Source organism: Thamnophis elegans, chromosome 10 (genome assembly GCF_009769535.1).
Source record: "Thamnophis elegans isolate rThaEle1 chromosome 10, rThaEle1.pri, whole genome shotgun sequence".
In the NCBI taxonomy this organism is placed as follows: Eukaryota; Metazoa; Chordata; class Lepidosauria; order Squamata; family Colubridae; genus Thamnophis; species Thamnophis elegans.
Genome location: NC_045550.1, coordinates 8,117,520 through 8,134,902, shown reverse-complemented (window position 1 = coordinate 8,134,902; position 17,383 = coordinate 8,117,520). Strand labels below are relative to the sequence as shown.

At 39.4% G+C, this 17,383-nt stretch overlaps 1 protein-coding gene across 1 annotated transcript; it reads left to right on the top strand.

Annotated features, from left to right (window-relative positions):
• The first annotated feature begins 209 nt into the window (after nucleotides 1-209).
• On the top strand, nucleotides 210-17,306 carry PSTK (phosphoseryl-tRNA kinase). The gene is made up of 7 exons (XM_032225267.1): nucleotides 210-356; nucleotides 2,513-2,878; nucleotides 5,868-6,159; nucleotides 8,412-8,610; nucleotides 8,967-9,042; nucleotides 11,416-11,509; nucleotides 12,767-17,306. Exons 2-7 carry the CDS (start codon nucleotides 2,696-2,698, stop codon nucleotides 12,958-12,960), a joined length of 1,038 nt encoding a protein of 345 aa, XP_032081158.1. The 5' UTR covers nucleotides 210-356; nucleotides 2,513-2,695; the 3' UTR covers nucleotides 12,961-17,306.
• Nucleotides 17,307-17,383: the final 77 nt, after the last annotated feature.

The following is a 17,383-nucleotide window of genomic DNA, read 5'->3' as shown; positions in this document are numbered from 1 at the left end:
TGCTGGATGAAATCGGCCGGCATGGCTTCTAAGGAGGAAGAGGAGGAGGAGGAGGAAGTTACTCGTGACTCTGATTTCAAACCTTAGGGCAAGGCGTCTCAAATCTTTTGCAACTTTGATACGCGTGGACTTCAACTCCCAGAATTCAACGCGTGGACTTGAGTCAGCGGACGATAGAGTCTTCCCCTTTCCGGAGATAGAGTGTCGCCGGCAGAGGTAGGAACAGCTGTTTCCCACCCAGCCCCGTTCTTGGCTGGGAAAAGGGGTGACCGCTGCAGATGATTGGATTAAAAGAATAGGATCGAAAGGATCGAGTGGATCGAAAGAAGCGACTCGATAAAAGTCGGGGAGAGAAGGTAAGTGGCAAAGGGAAGGCTTTTTTAAACACTGGCTGGGTTCAGACCAGCCACTTAAATGAATCTCCGGATCCTGAATTTGCCCGGTGCATTACTTAAAATAACCCAATGGGCTAAATCCACCCCTGGAACCAGGTTTAACATTTAACAAACCTGGTTGTGACAGCCATTGCCTCATTTCCCACTGGCTTAGTTCAACAAGTGATCTGAAACTGGGGACTCTGGAAATGAAGAAGATGCTAAGATCAAAGCACAGAGACATGCATAGCCCTGCAAAAGAATCTAGGGCATTCACTCCTACCCTATAAATTCAAACATCTTAGAATATTTCTTTTTAATAGTGGCTATTCTGTTAACGCCTGCAAACAAGATAGGTTAAGATGGTGGATTTTCCTGCTCTGCCTTCACTATTTTACTGAAAAGTTACAAAATTGGATTCCCCAATAGTAACATAAAGCAAGGGTAAATATCCATCCCATTAAGTCATAAATCTATCAAGATTCATCTTTAGTACTAATTTAAAACAAAAAATGCTCAGATCTGTGGTTATAAGGTTGAGAAATAACACCCCCCACCCCCACAATTTCTATTTTTTTTTTTTGGTCGTTAAAATGTTTTTATTTTTCATTTTCATACAGTCACATATATACTGTACATAACCGGGGCCATACAACATTAAACAATAATCACAGCAATTCCTCTTGTCAACAATACCCCCTAAAATAGAAACCCAATGTACCTCTTCGATCCTCCATACACCCTTTCTTACGCCCCCCTCCAACTTTCCATCTTCCCTCCAACATTCCCCTCTACCCTACTTCCCCTCCCCCTCTACCACTCCTCTCTCCCAGTACACTCCCTCCCTTCCTTCTCACCCTCCCTCCCATCCTCTCTCCCACCCTCTCTACCCCTCTTTCTTCTGTCCCTCTACTCCTCCCTTCGGTGTATTTCTACTATCTACTAGTATATTCAGCTTGTCCTATATGAAATATAGGATATAAATATAGGATTTATAATGAAATATAAATAAAATGAAACTCAAACTCAAATAGAAACCCAATATACCTCTTCTGCTCTCCATACACCTCTTTCTTCCTCCCCCCTCTCCAACTTACTATCTTCCCTCCATCATTCTCCTCTACCCTACTTCCCCTCTCCCTCTACCACTCCTCTCTCCCAGTCCACTCCCTCCCTTCCTTCTCACCCTCTGTCCCATCCTCTCTCCCACCCTCTCTACCCCTCTTTCTTCTATCCCACTCCTCCTCCCCTTGGTGTATTTCTACTATATGTCAATGTATTCAGCTTGTCCTATTTTTACAGAAAAATTAAAGAGAAACAGTATACATGTGAGATCGCATTACATTGAAATCTAACACATAGTATATATCCCCCCTCCCCACTAACACCCCACCTCCATCCCCCCCCGACTTCCCAGAACCCATACACGGTATAGATTTTTAACAAACACAGTCTAAAATATATTGAGACAAAAGAAATTAAAAAAAGAGAGATTAATAACATCTCTACATTGATCTTAGCTTCTTCCTGTTACACTAACTTTGAACAGTTTAACTCATTCCTGATCTTAAGCATAGGCTCTCTGGAATTTCTTAGTCCCGTATTTGTTTTGTATATAGTCAATCCATTTTTTCATTGAGCACTTTTTAAAATCACAATAACTGGTATTACTGAGAATATTTTATTCATAGATAACATCAGTAGGTGGCAGTAATGCCCATCTTATTCTTACTTTAATTTCTTTAAAGTACTTTAATTTTAAAAATTATAAATGTAAATCACACTTTGATATTTTTAGTACGTGTGAAAAGTGCATAGGCACCAAAGACAAATTCCTTGTGTGTCCAATCACACTTGACCGATAAAGAATTCTATTCTATTCTATTATAAATGTGGGAAAATAGGAGGAAGGTGTCTACCTTATAAAGTAATAAATGCAATAAAATTCTAATAAATAATAAACACCAAAATGTTATTTTTTAAAAAAATAGATCTCAATGTCTCCATTTTCAACATAACAGTTGCCCTCTATTCTAGTGTATGAATGCATTTTTATGTTCTGTCAATTATCTGAAACAGTAAGAACTCAGGTTTCTCTGTTATTTATTATGAGCAACTCTCCTTGTTCTTCCAACTAGGAAAAGTGTGGCATCAAAAGCTATCAGAAAACAAAGTATTCAGAACAAAGAAATTGTCTCTTCAGTACTGGCATTTCTGATCATTCTTCCTGTGAAGCAATGAACACGTTGCAATGTTAAATTAACGCAGAACATCAAACCTTCAGTTCTTTGGTGTCACAGAAGTTTCATTAAGGGGAAACCATGGAGCAAGAGAGAATCGGAGGCCATCAGCTGGGACTCTGTGTGCTTTGTGGTTTACCAGCAGCCGGTAAAACTAGAACAGCACAAGCGCTGAGTTCCTTCTTGAGAAAAGGCAAAGGATGGTCCTGCATTCTTCTCAGTTATGATGATCTGATTCCTTTGGAAGCATTTAGTGAAACAAAGGTAAGTTTATCATAAGACATGTAGTAGAACTTTATTTGATCAAATGTATTTGAGAGACCGCCTGCTGCCAATTACCTCCCAAAGACCCATTAGATCAGTGTTTCTCAACCTTGGCAACTTGAAGATGTCCGGACTTCAACTCCCAGAATTCCCCAGCCAGCGAATGCTGGCTGGGGAATTCTGGGAGTTGAAGTCCAGACATCTTCAAGTTGCCAAGGTTGAGAAACACTGCATTAGATCACACAGAGTAGGCCTCCTCCGGGTTCCGTCTACCAGCCAATGTCATCTGGCCACTACCCGGGGGAGGGCCTTCTCTGTGGCGGCTCCGGCCCTTTGGAACGAACTCCCCGCAGAGATTCGGACCCTCACCTCTCTCCAGGCCTTCCGAAAAAGCCGTTAAAACCTGGCTGTGTCGGCAGGCCTGGGGTCGATGAGTTCCCTTCCCCTCTCGAATCGTGTGGCTGTTGGTTGTTTTTAAATGCCCTATACTTTTGTAGTTTTTGTGTTTTTCCCTTCCCCTCCTTGGGTTTGTGCACCGCCCCGAGTCCCGCCAGGAATAGGGCGGCATATAAATAAAATGAAACTCGAAACTCGTATTATCATTTACTTCAGAAGACTCTGGGCAGTTAGAAGATTTTCTCACAAGAAGTTTTTTTTAATGCAAATTAAAAAATTTAATTTGTTGTTGATTTAATCAACAACAAATAGCTAATTATGAGACTAAACCAGAGTTAAATCCTAGCGTGGTGTTTCGAACCAGCTTGGTGTAATGAAGGTATTGTGTGTGTACATGTGTGTATGCACGCACACATTGATTGTTGTCATTGCACTGTGGCATTTTGGTGTTAGTCTTTGCACTGTGGCATTATGAGATTTCATATTTATACTTTAATTAGTTCCATATTTTAATTTTAAAATTGACAGTGAGGCTTATCTTGAAAAAAGATATCCTAAATTTGCTAATACGAGTATAATATCTGTTTAAAGGGAGCATACAGAGCCGAGGTGGCGCAGTGGTTAAATGCAGCACTGCAGGCCACTTCAGCTGACTGCAGTTCTGCAGTTCGGCTGTTCAAATCTCACCGGCTCAGGGTTGACTCAGCCTTCCATCCTTCCGAGGTGGGTGAAATGAGGACCCAGACTGTGGGGGCGATATGCTGACTCTGTAAACCGCTTAGAGAGGGCTGAAAGCCCTATGAAGCGGCATGTAAGTCTAACTGCTATTGCTATTGCTATATTGGTTCATCACAAATTCAATAAATCCTTAACATTAATAAAATGTCATTTTAAAATACATACTTTATATACATTATATACATACAATATAATCACTGTTGAGATGATATTGGGCAGGTGATGAGCGGTGCCTTTTTTCCTCCAGACATAATATTTAGAATTGAGGCCAAATAGATCAGTCTTGGTTCCATAAGATCAGAGACTCAGAGAAGAGCCGAGGTGGCGCAGTGGTTAAATGCAGCACTGCAGGCTACTTCAGCGACTGCAGTTCAGCAGTTCGGCTGTTCAAATCTCACCAGCTCAGGGTTGACTCAGCCTTCCATCCTTCCGAGGTAGGTAAAATGAGGACCCGGATTGTTGGGAGCAATATGCTGACTCTGTAAACCCCTTAGAGAGGGCTGAAAACCCTATGAAGCGGTATATAAGTCTAACTGCTATTGCTATTGCTATTGTTCCTGACAGTCTGAGAGTCCTTCAAATGCTTTTTTGCAAACTCTAAGTAAGCTTTCATATGTTTTGCACTGATAGCAATAGCAATAGCAGTTAGACTTATATACCGCTTGATAGGGCTTTCAGCTCTCTCTAAGCGGTTTACAGAGTCAGCATATTGCCCCCAACAACAATCCGGGTCCTCATTTTACCCACCTCGGAAGGATGGAAGGCTGAGTCAACCCTGAGCCGGTGAGATTTGAACAGCCGAACTGCTGAACTGCAGTCAGCTGAAGTAGCCTGCAGTGCTGCATTTAACCACTGCGCCACCTCGGCTCTGAGGAGAGGCTTCTAGCTAGCCACTCTGCCATAAAGCCGAGATCGGCGGAGGGCTGCAGTGATGGTTGTTCTTCCGTAGAAGTTAGCATTGCTACAAGGGTTGCACAAAATATTTGAAGGAGTGTTTCCCGAAGCCTTCCTCTAAAGCAAAACCATCCTTCCTCAAAGAATTAAAGCAACCACATATTCCAGAAAGTTCACCTACACTGCTTTTTTACAATTCTATGCGTGCAAAGCCTGCTTCGCAGACTGTTCCAGCAGACGTATTTTCTCTGAGCATGAATGCACATGGAGATAATTTGAAAAGGCCTTCGAAGCAATTGAGCTGGGTCTTCAGGACGATGCAGCTGCTTCTGTGGTTTGAGGAATGGCACTTTCTTCAGTCACATGCATTTTGCAAACTGCCCCTTCAAATGCTTTGCATTGAATTCTTTAATTTTGAGAGGGTCAGATGCTAAGCCGAGGTGGTGCAGTGGGTAGAGTGCAGTACTGCAGGCCACTTCAGCTGACTGCTATCTGTAGTTCAGCGGTTCAAATCTCACCGGCTCAGGGTTGACTCAGCCTTCCATCCTTCCGAGGTGGGTAAAATGAGGACCCAGATTGTGCGGGCGATATGCTGACTCTGTAAACCGCTTAGAGAGGGTTGAAAGCCCTATGAAGTGGTATATAAGTCTAACTGCTTTGCTAACTGCTATCTGTTCCAACAGGAACTGGAGTTGGGTGTTTTTTCTGGAAAGACTTTATGGTGAAATAAGAGTTTTCTATCAAAATATGTATGTGGGGGAAAGGATTTAAATTAAATAGAATGACATAAAAAAATTGCCTACGATCTAAAATATGATGACCACCATATCAAAATCTCTATGGAGATGAAATCTCCCTTTTACACCGACGTAAATAACAGTGCGTTTGTTGCCATTGCTAGCTGCTCCAGATTGCAGCCACTCTGTAGTCTAACATGAATAATTGTCTTCTTACCTTATAGATTTCTCATTGGAGATCATACCGGCATGAATTATTATTGTACCTGGAACGCTTCCTTCAGGCTCTTATTAAAGGATGCCATTTCTTTCCTCCTTCAAACAGAACTGAAACAATGTGGAAAAGTTTTGTCTCCTGTTTGATGGAACAAGGATTAATATCTGCAGGAACGGAAGACTCTGCATCTTGTCAATATTTAATAGATTTCATTCCACCCAGGCCAATATATTTTATTTTAGACGACAACTTTTATTATCACAGCATGAGATATGAAGTGTACCAGTTAGCTCGCCAGTGTAAGTTGGATTTTATATTTTACACCAACAGTTCAACCTCACGATTGAGCAATGCAAACCGTATGTCGAGCCGTTGTAGTTAAAAGGGGGTTTTCTTGGTGAGCGGGGCTGAACTCAATTATATCTTTTGTGCTGTCCTACAAATCAGTGAAGTGCTGCATAGAACACCTCTACCAAAACATCTTTAGAAGGCAGTCATCCATGGTACAGGATGTCACTATTTTTTACATGGTTCTTGTGAACTGTTCTGTTGATATACTTATAAATCTTGGGGCATAAGTATAGAAATGGCTTTTTGCATCCTGATGGACGACCTTGGCTGGAAGGGGACCATAAATCTCTTGAGAGATGGAGAGTCAAATTACTTCAACCGCCAATAGGAGTATTTTTTTTCTTTCCCTTCTTTCCCTCCCTCTTGGATCTGGGTACTTGAGAGACCGCCTGCTGCCAATTACCTCCCACAGATCCATTAGATCTCACAGGGTTGGCCTCCTCCGGGTGCCATCTACCAGCCAATGCCACCTGGCTACCACCCGGGGGAGGGCCTTCTCTGTGGCAGCTCCGGCCCTCTGGAACGAACTCCCCGCAGGGATTCGGACCCTCACCTCTCTCCAGGCCTTCCGAAAAGCCGTCAAAACCTGGCTTTGCCGGCAGGCCTTGGGGTGATGAGTTCCCCTCCCCTCTCGACACGTATGGTTGTGCGACTGTTGTCTACTTTTATTATTTGTCTTTTGTCTTTTATGTTCCCCCTTTTTTTCCCCTTTGAATTGTTCGCCGCCCTGAGTCCTCCCGGAGAAGAGCGGCATACAAATAATAAAATACCAATACCAATACCAATACTTTCCAGTTGGAGGGTGATCCTGATGAACTGCCATCCACCCATTGGTGGATCAGTATGCAACAAAGAGGCTAATGGTTAGGAGTTCCTTTGTGTAAGGAGGGGCTACTCCAGTTGTTCCAGATAAATTGATGCTGTTCTTGAATCTGAGGTTGTCAGTCAGTGGTGCTTATTGGTTCAGCTGTCTCTTGAAGGAAATTGTGAAACTGTTCTATTAGTTAAAACTAATGATCTAACCATTCTGTTTCCTCTTGGTGCTTAATTTAGGCAATTGCTACTTATTACTTAGGGTGGGAGTAGGAGACGTCCAAGATATTCTGTATCCTGCTTGGTTCTTTCTGACAGCATAAAAGTGGGAGAGTTACAGCTTTCATAAATCTCCCCCACACGCACACGCACCAGCTCTGGGACTGCCGTAGATAAAGTGCTGCTTTGGAGTATGACCGAGATTTTGGATGGTTTTATAACTTGCTGAGCAAATTTCCTGGCCAGCAACTAGCACGGTTTTCTCTCTTGTATTGAAACAAATTTGGCCTTAGAGGCCAAGACCAAAGGACTAGCAAGCTTTTCTCACTTGAAGGAGAATGTAATCTACTGACTTAATAAGCTCAGAAGGGGAAAACTGATCACCTCACAGTCCTGTTCGATATTTTCAGTTTTCGGAAACTATTTTTCATGCAATGCATTTTATGTAATGCATATATGCATTTTAGGTTTAGGTTTATTAGATTTATATGCCGCCCTTCTCCCAAGGACTCAGGGCGGCGTACAACATTAAAAGAAACACATAATACAAAAGTTAAAAAAAAATTAAATAGAATAACCCAAACAAACACAATAAGAATTGACAATAACATTAAAAAAAAATCGAATTAAAATTAACAATGACCAATAATTTCTTTTGTTTTGTTCAGGCCAGGCTGGCTTGCTGGAAAAGCCAACTTTTTAGGGCAATTTTAGAATTGTCTTGCTTGCACATTGACAAGATTTAACCAGAAAGACCTGTTTAAATAGCTAAGCAGATTTGTCTGTGTGTGTGATTACATTTAATAAATATTTAATTGCCCCTTAATCCATTGTTTAATTTTTTAATTTCAGTAAAGATTTTTGTATCTTACACAGTTTGTGCGCAATAGCAGTTAGACTTATATACCGCTTCATAGGGCTTTCAGCCCTCTCTAAGCGGTTTACAGAGTCGGCATATTGCCCCCAACAACAATCCGGGTCCTCATTTCACCCACCTCGGAAGGCTGGAAGGCTGAGTCAACCCTGAGCCGGTGAGATTTGAACAGCAGAACTGCAGAACTGCAGTCAGCTGAAGTAGCCTGCAGTGCTGCACTTTAACCACTGCGCCACCTTGGCTCTTGAGTTTTAAATGACCGGTTTTCATAACACATATTTTTTTATTTTCTAGATTTGTTGGGCTTCTGTCAATTGTTTCTAGACAGCAACGTTGAAGTTTGTTTACAGAGGAATTCTCAGAGAAAGAGGCCATTACCTGAGGAAACAATATTTGCAATGGCACAAAAGCTGGAATGTCCAAATCCCCAAAAATACACGTGGGAGCAAAATAGCCTTATTCTGAAAAGTGCTGAATGTTCATTAGAAGATAAGTATGTGATCTCATTGAAACTATTATTTATATCCTTTTTGTAATAATCTCTGGACACTCTGTAGGATTCTTGCCTCAGAGGAAAGAAACTTGTGACCCCAGGAAAACCTCCTAGTTTTTACTAGGAAACCTAGTAAAAGTCGATTTTGGAAGATATGGGGGAAGGAGAAGGCTTCTACTTGTAGAGAAACTCATATTCGTTTGTACTGTATTGCAGTTTATACCCTGAATTTCTTCAGGGTTTAGATTTTTAGATGGATGTTACTGATCCCATTGACATTAGACATTACCCTTGAGCAAAGTGCTAGACATTCGTATGTGTGCATTTGCAATTTAATTTTATATATTTTTTCCCAGTCTACAGGTGTTTAATTTGTTATCTTCTGCTTTGGAAAATCCAGTAAAACCCATGGAAGAGCATACAGAAGAAAAGGTACCTTGAATTCTGTAGGATGACAAGTTCGAGAGATTTGCAATACGTAGGAAGCCCTTGATGGGGATAAAATATTTAGCCCCTGCCATTATGGATAAAAATAAAAAAAGAGAGCTGGAAAGCTATCCATTGTTTTATACCAGGAATGTCCAGTTTTTTTCCTAAAATGGAGGATTGCCATTTTTATTTATTAAATTTATATGCTACCCATCTCACTATCAAGTGACCCTGTGCAACATCATAAAAGGATAATATAAAACAATGAGAACATTAAATACATTAAAAGCATTCAGCATTAAAATTAACATATTAAAATGATCAAAAGACTGTATTAAAGGGAGCAACACACAATTGGTCTTTGGCACTTCAGAAGCAGGTGAAATGGGATAGATGCAGAACTCAAATTCATTTTAATTACTGTATATTGTATCTAATCCATGCTTGTGTCTGTGTGTCACATGTTGGTTCAACTAATAGAGAGGCTTTTGAGGCCACACACTTTGGAGGCAACGACTGAACATTCTGTGGAAGCCAAACATCATATATGAAAATATATAAATCTAATTTACTGTTCAATTTCTGCTTTCCAAAAGCTGAATTGAAGAAAAAAAAATGATTACAACTCAGAAGGCTTTTAATACACCTCACCTTATTTCTTAAGATTGTTTTCTATTTTTAAAGTTCCTAAGACAAAAATGTAATTTTTTTTTTCAAAATTGTCTACTGGGCTTTTTTATAAAATGCATCACCAGTTTCACAATCTTAAGTGTTGATCTTTGGCTTAAAGATAGTGAATCCTGAAAATATAAAAGTAAATCCTACTTAGTAGTGCTAATGTTGGTGTGAGGGTTAAATGAAAAATAATGCCTCCAATTTTTATAAGCTGCGAACAGATGGCAGTAATGATGCACTAGTTCAGATGTGTTCTTTAATATCTTGCTCCTTCGATTCAATTGATGGAAAGCTGCTGTGAGAAAAGGTTGAATTATGTAATTGTATGTGGCAATAATCTTGGGAAACAAAAGGAAGTGCCATAATCTAGACCAGGGGTAGGCAACCTTTTTATACCTACCGCCCACTTTTGTATCTCTGTTAGTAGTAAAATTTTCTAACCGTCCACCGGTTCCACAGTAATGGTGATTTATAAAATAGGGAAGTAACTTTATAAAATTTATAAAGCAGAGTTACAGCAAACCCCTGCCGCCCTCCATTAAAGCTGGAACGCCCACTAGTGGGCGGTAGGGACCAGGTTGACTACCACTGATCTAGACAATGATCTGATAAACAGAATTTTATTCTGAAGGAGGGTTGGTGGAAATGTCTCAGCAGTGCTTCTTCCTAGTTCTGGCCAGAGAAAACCACCCCAAAATTGGATCCGAGGTGGCGCAGTGGTTAAATGCAGCACTGCAGGCTACTGCTAGATCAGCAGTTCAGCGGTTCAAATCTCACCGGCTCAGGGTTGACTCAGCCTTCCATCCTTCCGAGGTGGGTGAAATGAGAACCCGGATTGTTGTTGGGGGCAATATGCTGACTCTCTGTAAACCGCTTAGAGAGGGCTGAAAGCCCTATGAAGCGGTATATAAGTCTACTGCTATTTCTGCTGCCCCCCCTTTCCCCTATAGCCAGGAAACTTCTACTTTTCCCCAAAACCGAATAAACACATTTTGGACGTCAAATGAGGTGGAAAGGATTTATAGAATCTTTTTAAGGTTTTAAGATGCTTGTTCGTCATTGGCAAAAATATGTAGTGATTATGTGGAGAATGAATACAGGTAACAAAATGGCTCATTTCAAGAATTATTTCCCATTTGCATTAAAATGTCCCCATTTAAGCTAAAGTTATGGAGGTGGAGGCAATGCCGTTCATTCAACCCTTGTATATAAAATTAGATTCTAGAGGGAACTTGCTACAGAATTGGAAGAAAAAGCAGCAGCTTTGGGGCTATGCCAGCACTTGGCAGGCAAGGTGAATAACTTTCAGAAAGTAACCTAGAATTGCTCCAATACAAAGTAATCTGTATTGTTCATTCTTGCTAATTTATTTATCAAATTTAGACACCATCCTTGTTACTATCCAGAATTCTGGTGGACCAAGGATCAGTAAATCTTATTAAAACAATTTTGATTGATCTTGAGCCAAGGTGGCGCAGTGGTTAGAGTGCAGTACTGCAGGCCACTTCAGCTGACAGCTATCTGCAGTTCGGCGGTTCAAATCTCACCGGCTCAAGCTTGACTCAGCCTTCCATCCTTCCGAGGTGGGTGAAATGAGGACCCAGACTGTGGGGGCGATATGCTGACTCTGTAAACCGCTTAGGGAGGGCTGAAAGCCCTATGAAGCGGTATATAAGTCTAACTGCTATTGCTATTGCCTAGGAGATGCATCGGGCTATATGTGCAAGCAATGTTCTACATCAAGCTGACCAAGTCCTCAGGCGAACAATCTCTGAAACAATGCGGAAGGCCAAAGGTACGTTGAGCAAGACTTAGGGATGACTTCACTAGTGGGAATGTAACATTTTTTCTTCCAAGAATTTTACTGCAAGGAGGGGAAGGGTCTGCTTTTTTTTCAGATCAACTAAATGTTGATTCATTGCTTGCAATAGGAATTGACTGGCTTGTGTCCCGAGCCTAATGTCATGGGCTACTCCAGAGTGACTGCCCCAAAGTCAATCAGCCAGATTTCAGGCCTATGGAGGAATAACAGCTTAAGATTCCACCACAAAACCGCGCCCGACTAAACCGCGCCTGACTAAACCGCGTTACTGACATCATCAACAGGGCGACAACAGCGCAGACTGAAGCACGCTGTAAAAACTCTAAACCTAAAATTAACCCCTAAACCTAACCCTAACCCTTAACCTAACCCTAATCCTAACCCTTAACCTAACCCTTAACCTCACCCTAAACCTAACCCTTACCTTAAGTTGAATCGGCTTGCTTTCAAAGCGCTATTTAAAGCGCCCTTCTTTCTCTGCGCTGGCTGTTGTCGCCCTGTTGATGACGTCAGTGATGCTGTTTAATCGGGCGCGGCTTAGTCGAGCGCGGTTTTGACGGGTCACGAACAACTTACAGATTTCTGGTTTCTAGTCTGATATATTATCCACTGGACCAAACTAGCTTTCATTAGAGGGAATTCAACTATTGCTCTGAAGACTGTGCTAACAAATGGCGGCTATGGAACATTTTATTGCTGAAACTGTTTTCATACACAGAAGAAACCATATATATTATTGGCAATTGAAAGGTTTTTGCCAGATCATTGTTCTGCAATGGCAGACCTGGTTTATGTATTATACTAAACAATACTTTTCTAGCCAGGACATCAGAGCGCTGGGCTGGCTGTAATATATCTGAGGAGGATAGTAATCTTACAGTTGAAAGTTTGGTTGTTTTTTATTGGGAGATTGGGTATTATAGGTATAAAAGCAAGCCTCAAAAGTTTAATATATATTGATGGTGTGCTCTATGGAGTTGATAAGCTGATTTATAGACTTGATCACAACTGGCTGGGTTTATACAACACATGAAACGTATTTCTTATACTACAGAGGCTGATTGTAGAAGCTGCTAAGACAAAGGAAACAAACATTATGGCCTAGACTTGTTTCTGATCTATTTTATAGCTGTAGCCATGTTTCTTTTTATATAATAGCTTTTCCTTATCGAACATTAAGATAATACAAGGTTTTAACAACATCATTTCATTGTTTCTTTTGTTTTCCAGCCAAAAGCCTTACTCCAAGTGAGATGAAGATTTTGTCAGAGGAGCTCAACAAGCAGAAAGTAAAATTCTTAGAAAAGTTAAAACAAAAGACTAATAAAAATCAGTTTTATGTAGAAGATAGTACATTCAATATAACTTCCGTATTTTCCCAAGAGACAGATGATATTGTTAAAAAGTATTTCAATAAACAGTAGCATTTTATTTTGCTTCATGAAGCGGTATCAGTGGTGTTGGTGCAAATTTAACAAGAATAAAGCTAGCTGTAATAGATAAAGCTTCCCTGTGTAATTTTATTAGTTAAATTTAGTTCCGAATGGTAGAATGTATTATTCAATCTTAAGAATGTTATTTCCTGCTTGAAGATGTTTAATTGACACTATTTTTTTCTGCCAGCTTTCTGTTTTAGTTGCCTATAATTATGGCTCTTGTCATCTCCTTCTAAGCTGCTCATAAAAGCCAGGCAAGCAGGCTGAAAGATCCCCATGCCTTGCTAAATAAAAACAATAAAAGTGTTAGGATAACTTTTAACAGGTGTCTACACCAATTTGTTCACAATGCGTAATGGATTTCGACTGATCAGAAAAAAACAAGATTATTAGACACGCTTAATACCTGCAGGTAAGTTCACTAAGAAATCCCAGGGATACAGGTTGTTACCAGGAATTTTAAAAAGCTGAACAAGGCAATGATCAACCACTTCTATATTATCACCAGGAAACCAAAATGTTACCAAATGAGCTTAATGTGAATAAATGTACCTCATTAGCATCTTAATCAAAATGTTTATAAAGTTTTTAAAATACAAAATTCATAAGCGCAGTAAGGCAGAACACCCCCGAATTGTTCATGAGTGAAGTGCTAGAATGGAACAGGAGTACCAATGATCGTGTCATTTGCTTCCTTGATATAACTGGCACCAAGTTGCTACTGGTATTTTCCTGTTAAACCTGCCCTCCTTACTACCTAGCAAAACACAATGAATAAACTGGTTATCGGTTAGTAGACTACAGTAATCTGTCTGACAAATTGTATACTGCCTTTACCCATTATTGCAAGCGAGCATTGACAATTATATAGCTCAAAGATGTTACGTGAGATGTGGAGTGTGGATATCCAACAGTCCAAATTATTTGAAGTCATTATTGTAGGAAGAGTCAATTGGTTATACAAATAGGCTTCTTTCTTTGGAATAGAAAGAGAATTTTTTTTTTAGAAACAGGCGAAATATAATTGTGAGAAAAAAATACTTTTGGGATTGAAAGAGCTTCCAGCAGGGAATTTGCTAAGGTTCTGTATCTGCACAGTTGAAAAACCTGGATAGCATATTTTTTTTAAAGTGATATTCTCTTGTTGAAAAACTCAGACTATAACAGAATAGAACAAGGCTATGTGCTTCCTGTCCAATAGTATAACTGGGTTAATTAAAAAAGGCACGGCATTTTGGCTCCTGTTACAAAAGCATAAACATACTGACAGTTCCATCCAAGCTGAGTGCTTTGATGTCTCATGCAAATATGGCTTTTGTCATTGAAAGAGTGGAGTTTAAATTTACTGATTTCTCACTACTTTTTGTCAGTTGTATCCCACTCAGCTTTAAATTAAATCTGTATTTAATTTCATGGTTTTTCTTTTGGTCCTAGCAATAGCATTTAGACTTCTACAGTATACCATCCCATAGCGCTTTATAGCACACTCTGGCAGTTTACATTGTTTTGCATATTGTCTCCAACAACATGCAAAGCTGAGTCCACCTTCAAGCCTATCAGAATCAAACTTCAGGCTGTGGGCAGTTTGCCTGCAATACTGTATTCTAACCACTGTGCCACCAGAGTTCTTATCCTACTTTCAGTCTTTGTGTTACAGGTAGTTCACTATCAATAGTACTGCAAAAGGCATCAGGGAAATTCTAAGTGGAAGTGTCCCTTGGGCAGCACTGCCACCTTAATGCCAAAATTTAAAGTTATTTGAATTTTTTAAAAAATGGTAACAGAATATTAAAAATATTAGCATTTATTGAGCTTCTGCTAGAATTTTATTGATTCTGAGCCCAAATCTTTAAATTTCTACATTTCCTAAGGACCTATTAATGAAGTTATTTCATGTTTGGAAGTTGTACAGATAATCAACAGATCACTAGAACTAGTACCTCAGACTTGCGCTGTCTACTCAGTGGAGTCCAGCGTAACCTAGTCAGTAATTTTGGTCTTTGTATGGCCAGACTGGTCCAAGTAGAAATCTTTGGAAGCTGCAAAACTATGAAGTGGTATAGGGATACAAAATATCTGCAGATCAGCGTTCCCTAAAGAGATCACTGATAAAGACTACCTATGCAGATACCCACATGCACGTTTAAACCTAATTGAAATGGTAGAATATACCATTTGTATTTTTAATTTAGAGGTAAACCAGACCACTATCGCTTTCAAATGCAAGTTCTGTAGAAATCTTCGGTCCCTATACCAGCACTACATATTCTGAAACTTCCTCCACCAAAAAATGTTAATTAAATAAAAAAGAATCCAATGGGAGTACTAAAAATTGTTAAAATAAAATAAAGGCAGGAGGCACTACTGCAAACACACTCCAGCTGCATCGGCTGCAGCTCCTTTGAAACTTCCTAGATTTCTGCATGGACCAACGTGGCTATATAAAGACCAAAATCATTAACTAAGTGACATCTGAACATGCACATCACTGGAAACTGGGAAGATGAAAATCTGCTAGAAAGGAATGTCAGGTAAGTAGATAATTATGTGCTGCCTAAAAAAAGCCCTGCAAATATCTAACATTTTACTCAATTGGTAAGCTATTGAATATTACTTCTCATAAAAACATTTTGCAGCACTTTTGCAAATTAAAATATCAATCACTCAAATCTTTATTATCATCATAGACCAGCAATGCAAAAATAAAAGACTTGAAATATACTTCTCCATTCTGAAGAACTACATGAATCCACTGATTTGCTTCAGGCGTATGGGGTCATCAACAGCTATCTTGCCCAAATCGTAACTACTTACCAGATTCTTATACCTTTTGTGGTTTTCTGTAGGTGGACAACATCTAACCCCAACTTCCATCAGCAGATATGTCCAGCAGTGAAGTGAAATTTCATTTTGTGACATCCTTTTGCAAGGGATTTTAAACACTATCCCTGACGCTACCAGCGCTAACCAGTGAGACTTCAAATTTAAAAAAAAAAAATCAGGAAATTCTAAAAATACTCTGGCCAGAGATGGTATGTAAGAGTGTCTCTAAGTAAATGGCATCTTTTTTCCTTACCACTCTTTCTTCCAAAGCCTTTCCTCAAAGGTCTGGAAAGGTCCGTTTTTTTTTCAGAGGGATCAAACATTCTGAAGATGAAGCTTATAATCAGATATTCCCAAACATGAAAAGAAGCAGGGTTTTTAAACAGTTCAATAAATGCACTCTATCATGTTTGAAATGGGTTTGTATGTGCATATTTACTGGTTATGCAAGGGATAGCAATATAAAGTATATTTTTGTTTCCTGTGAAATAAAAAAATATACAATAAAAGTGCATTTCAGTGTTCTTCTGTATGCTATTAAAGAATTATGTGCTATAAACTAATATTCTGCAGTCTCTGCTAGCATAATTTGTTTAAAGTGCCTATTTTCTCCTAAGTATTTTAAGACAGAAGTATCATACATTTTATATCCACTGCAGTTCATTAATGTGATTCTGCATATTTGCATCTTGCCTTACCATCTTCAGAATCTTTAAAGAAAATCAAAAGTCTAAACTATTCTTTGTCCCTTGTTGCCTCTGTGACTAGAATGCTGTTTTCAAAAAAAGAAATGATTCATAGTTAAAATGACCACACAAAATCTGAATGGGTCATTGAAATCATGTAACTTTCTTGCTGTTTCATTTCCATTAAAAGTCATTACTGCTTAGAAGGCAAAGGCAAAATAGCATAGACATCTGCACTTAAAGGCAATGAAAATATTTGTAATGTGCTGCAAAGCTAGTCAAAAAGATTATGGTACATTCTTTTAACACATTATCCATTTTGTTCTAAAGTTTTCTTTTTCCACAGTTTCGAAAAGTTGCAAAAGTTTTAACACCAGGCATTTGTTTGGTTGTATTCTGCGCCCCCCCCTCCAAAAACAGGATAGTAGTACTGGAAAGTGGGTATTTTTGTAACTCTTATTTCACGTTATTACTGCCGCAATATACTAAAAAGGAACATCATTAAACACCTGACTGCAATTACAGATTTTGGGCGTAGGGAATTCTAGATTTTCTTGTAGGCATTATGCTTGCTGATAATGTTTTACAGAATTTTCTAGCAGTTTAGCAGATGGCCCATACCCCCAAACTGATTGTATTAGGCTATTTTGAGAAAAGCAGAATTATAGGCTCTTTTGTGGCACAGGCTAAGGAATTGTAGCTGTGCTAGATTTCAAGATGAAATCTAGATGCCAAGATTTTGTTTTTATATAAAGTAAAGTAGAAGATACAATTGCACTGTAAGCCTCACTTTTGCTTGAGGAGCCGTATAAAGAATACCACCATGACTAGCAAACATATTGTCAGCAAATTATGACAATATAAATTGTCTGCATCCAACATTAAATTGTTAGCTGGATTCC